General features: G+C 39.6%; 1 protein-coding gene across 1 annotated transcript in view; it reads right to left on the reverse strand.

Annotated features, from left to right (window-relative positions):
* Positions 1-3,848, reverse strand: part of LOC107739480 (leucine-rich repeat-containing protein 73-like) — a 5,827-nt gene extending 1,979 nt beyond the window's left edge. The window contains exons 1-3 of the mRNA XM_016551608.1: positions 3,260-3,848; positions 2,082-2,242; positions 788-910 (exon numbers count right to left, since the gene is read on the reverse strand). Of these exons, the coding sequence (XP_016407094.1) occupies positions 788-910; positions 2,082-2,242; positions 3,260-3,531 (556 nt within the window). The 5' untranslated portion in view covers positions 3,532-3,848. The remainder of the gene's footprint in view (positions 1-787; positions 911-2,081; positions 2,243-3,259) is intronic.
* Between the last annotated feature and the right edge of the window lie 885 nt (positions 3,849-4,733).

Genomic DNA, 4,733 nt, shown 5'->3' on the forward strand with positions numbered 1-4,733 from the left:
CCAGATTAGACTTTGCCAAAAAACATCTAAAAAAGCCAGAGCACTTCTGGAAAAGCATACTTTGGACTGCTGAAATTAAGATCAACCTGTACCAGAATAATGGGAAGAAAAAAGTATGGAGAAGGCTTGGAACAGCTCATGATCCTAAGCACACAACAGGATATACTCTCTGCCCAGATTCAGCCAAATGCAGCAAAATTGATTGGACATCGCTTAATAGTACAAATGGACAATGACCCAAAACATACAGAAAAAGCAACCCAGGCATTTTTAAAGGGAAAAAAGTGGAATATTCTGCAATGGCCAAGTTAATCTACCGATCTCAACCCGATTGAGCTGCATTTCACTCGCTGAAGACAAAACTAAAGGCAGAACGACCCACAAACAAACAACAACTGAAGTCAGCTGCAGTAAAGGCCTGGTGGAGAAAGCTGAGACAGAAACTCAGGGTGCAAGGTGCAAACCAAGTGGTTTTCAAAGTGCAAACCCTGCATTTCTTCGGCAGAAATATTTGCACGCTTGAGTGGCAGTTTCATTCACCGGGGAGCAACAGTCAGCAAATAAATGTCTCAATATATAACATCTACATCAACCACTATACTTCAGGCAAAGACTTGCCTCCTTGAATTAATTGGTAAATAGATTTGTGTCAAACCATGACACGCAATTAACTTTACTAACGCTTAAAGCAAACTCTAGAGTTTATTAATACTGATTAAAAGTGTTAACAATATCTATATCATGTCCAGCATACATCCATACCTCAAAACTGCAGAAAATCGCTCACCTAAGGGATTGTAGTCGAGGTTGAGGACCCGTAACTGTGAGCTATGAGCCACGGCGATGGCCAGTCGAGCCCAACCCTGCGTGCTGACGGCTGGGTTGGCACTCAGTGTAAGCTCTTTAAGCCCTGTGCAGTATTATCGATCGCATAAAACAGCATTGTTAATTCACTACAGATCCAAGCCTGCTGCTAGATTTAAAACTACTACTACAGTCTTTTTCATTTGGATATACATTATTCATAGAATTGTACCAATTTTCCCAAATTACACACCAAAAACCACTCTCAAAATCAATGAAAACCATACACACGGTCTTTATCAGTGTTTTACAATCCGAATATCAACATTTGGAAGACTTAGTCATTCAAAACAGTTTTGAGGTTAATTAATCTAATTTCGCATCTCTGGAAAATAGTGAACTATGACATTATACTATGTAGAATATCAAAAGCCATTTAATACATTTTGTAAAGGTAAAAGAGGGCTTCTTGCCCCAGGTTGGGTGCCATCATGCCCTTCTTTGAATAATTTTACATTTCGTGCTATGACAACAAAAATTAGCAAATATATCCATTAATTTTCCTTAGGAATACATCATCTGGCTCATGCATCATCATCCTCCATATGCTAAACTTATATCTAAATATGTGACAGTTTCAAGATAAATGTACATTCTTCTTATTTCCCCCCATCTTACCATATATCAACTACAGAAAACAGGCCATTTCATTTATTATTCAATAAAAGTGAAGAAAATGTGTTTCAAAACATGTTTTTCTATATTAAAGGCAGGGTATGTGATTTTTCAAAAACACTTTAGAAAACTGATTCGGGCCGAATAGCAAAACAAACTTGTAGCCAATCAGCAATAAGGGGCGTGTCTACTCGTGATGTGGAGGAGAGAGCTTTCAGTGCATGGGACGGACATTAGCCGAGCCGAGCGACAGAAAGATAGAGATGGCGGATAAAAAAACAAAAGAGGAAAACGTCTGCGGAAAGATAAGGCAAGAAGTAGGACCCGTGTAAAATATTGGATCAGCTTACTCTGTGTTCACAGTGACAATGTGCCAAAGCGCTGAGAGCTGTGGAGTTTGGAGAGTTTGTATTGTATTGTATTGTTTGTAGAGTGGTGTATTGATTCAGCCAACTGAAAAATACTATAATATTCACTAAAAACTCTTAACATAATGTATAATGTGACTAACTGCTTATTTAAGCTTAATGTATCACTACAGTTTTTTGTATGGAAACTGTCTTTAGTAAACACTGTTTACTGGTAAAGCTGTGATGTTTTACCTGATTTGGCTCCATCCGGAGGAAGCATGCCACAAATGAGGCGAACTGCCTCATCTCCCAGCATGCAGTCCCCCAAATCCAAGGACACCAGTGAGGGGTGAGTGGAGAGGGCTCCATTCAGGGTGACCAGTCCTGCATCTAGAAGTGGACTTCCGTGGAGACTGTAAAGGCACAGGAAAAGCGCACAGAGACAGACATTATTTTCTGTGCTACATTTGCATTCCCTGAAGAAAATGCTTTCAAGACCACAGAAGTGTTTGAACTGTTGGTTCTGCGTTACAAAATATATATATATGTCACAGCAGAATCACTTTGCTGTCGTCAGACTCTGTTTTCTGCCAGATGTGTACAAAGAATAAACAAATTAAGGATTATGTGTGACTTTTTAAAACACAAGTAGTTAAACTAATTAAAAATTAGAGGTGAAATCACTATAACACTTGACCACAGATGTTGTAAGTATCTGTATTCTGTAGCCAGAATGATAAGATTTACAGGAAGAAAAAAAACACGACTGAAGGTTGTGACACTTCCCAATATAGCAAATGAATATAGCCTAAATAATACATTTGACAAACACAATAAAAAAAACAAAACAGTGAGTTTGTAAAAAGACCAATCACAATTCAGTATGCAAACGATCTGAGACACTGCAGCCGCTGATATTACAGTGACGTAATCGAAAGCCCTTGGAACTGGAGAGCAAACATTCTAACAATGTGTCAATAGAAGATCTTCAAACTTTCATTTCATAAACACGAGTAATATTATATACAGTACATTTAAAAAAAAACAGATAAATTAAGAACTCATTAAAAAAAATTAACAGAAATGCAGAAATTATTTTAGCGCATTGCTGGGGTTTCATTGCAGCTACTAGCCTGTATTTTGTTGTACAATGCACATATTTACTCATTTAGCGGACGTACAAATGAGGAACATCGCACTAGCTAAGGCAGATAGCCTATTGGATGTGGTTTGGGGGTTGCTTATTTGTCAAAGTCAAAAAGCCCACCAGTGATATGTGTTTTCGAAATGTCTCGACTCCGTTCTTCAGTTTAAGTCTGCTATTGACTGACTGACAGGAAACTTCTCCTCAATAATAGCCTATCGCTATAAATATGCGCGATGATGATAATAACAGTGACTAACTAAAGAATCCTTAAAGAAGCACTCACAAGAGGGTCTGGAGGGATCTGTTGGCCTTCAGAGCATCTGCCAGCTGCTTGGTCCGGCCGATGGTGGACACCACGCCGAGGTTGAGGTTGAGCTGCGCGAGAGAGTGCGACTCCGCCACGCCGCGACACACGCGGCCGAAGTCCCGGTCAGACAGCTGGCAGCCGCGCACCGACAGCAGCCGCACGCTGTTCTCCTTCAGACTGTCGCATATGTCTTTGATCTCCGCGCCGGACAGCGCCTCTCCCGTGATCTGAATAGAGCCCGGCAGCATTTCGGTGGTGTCAAGCTCGATTAACGGGCATTATGGATCCTGGAGGTCGGATCCGCGGCGTCTAATCCGGTGCGCCAGGCTCGGAATATCGCGGAAGGAAGGTGTGGTGCTGCTGATGCTGCGGTCTACTTCAGCGTTGTGTGCGTTTGCCTCCCGACATGCTGGAGGATCCTCAAGGCTGTGAACCCAAGATGATGCTGGTGCTGTCGGTTACTCGATATAACGTCGCTCGCGTTAAATTGTTCCCATCTCACCAACGAAACGGGCTTTAGGCGACTCTAGGTTTGAGGTAATCCGCATGACAGTTGATGCTGGGATTGGCCACAAGGAGCGAGCGCGTCTGTGCCGAGCGCCAGTGTAGTGAACGGAAAATGGGCGCAAGGTAAAGAGTGTAGGCTGTATGGATGATTACTTGGGTCTTGGAAGTAGGTTGTATCTATTGCATGAAATAGAACACCGGGGCAAGTTGTCACACACTTCACCCTAGTGATGATTGTCAGCGTAGGTTTATTTTACAAAGTGTTTCTGTACAAATCAAGTTCTCACTACGAATAAATAAATACAAAAATTATTTTCACAGTTATTGCTCATGAAAAAAAAAATATTTTCAATATTTACAGTTAGCCTAATTTAACACTGTAGTGGGATGTAAATTTTCAAAGTGGGGAAATGCCTATATAGGTTTTGCAACAGAATGTAAACGTTTGAAGCAACACAAAATAACATAACTTATTTGAAACAAATGAATTTGTAACACATAAAAAATGTAAACATAAATCTGTAATTCTTTATAAAATCATATAAAACGTGACAATTGCCCCGACCTGACATTTTTTGAAAAATGTATTTTGTTCTGACAGTTTAACCACTCAGTTAACCCTGTAATATCTGACACGTGAAATTGTCAAATAAATTTATTTTTATTTTTAATGAAACTTGTTTATTGAACCTTTAGATACAATCTAAAAATATGCACTTAAGAAAGAAAGAAAAGTTTGCATATATTTGCATGTGTTTGAATATTTGATACTTCAGGCTTTTATGGCTCATAGCAGAACATGGAGCTCATACAAAAAAATGTTTATTCAGAGGCCCAAACTGAACTAAAATATGCAATTTGGTGCAGTTGTTATATAAAATTCTGATTGCATGTAATGTAAATCAATATTTCATAACAATAGCAGGCTTAAAATGCATATAAA

This window comes from Sinocyclocheilus rhinocerous, unplaced genomic scaffold (genome assembly GCF_001515625.1).
Source record: "Sinocyclocheilus rhinocerous isolate Xijiao unplaced genomic scaffold, SAMN03320098_v1.1 scaffold345, whole genome shotgun sequence".
Lineage (NCBI taxonomy): Eukaryota > Metazoa > Chordata > Actinopteri > Cypriniformes > Cyprinidae > Sinocyclocheilus > Sinocyclocheilus rhinocerous.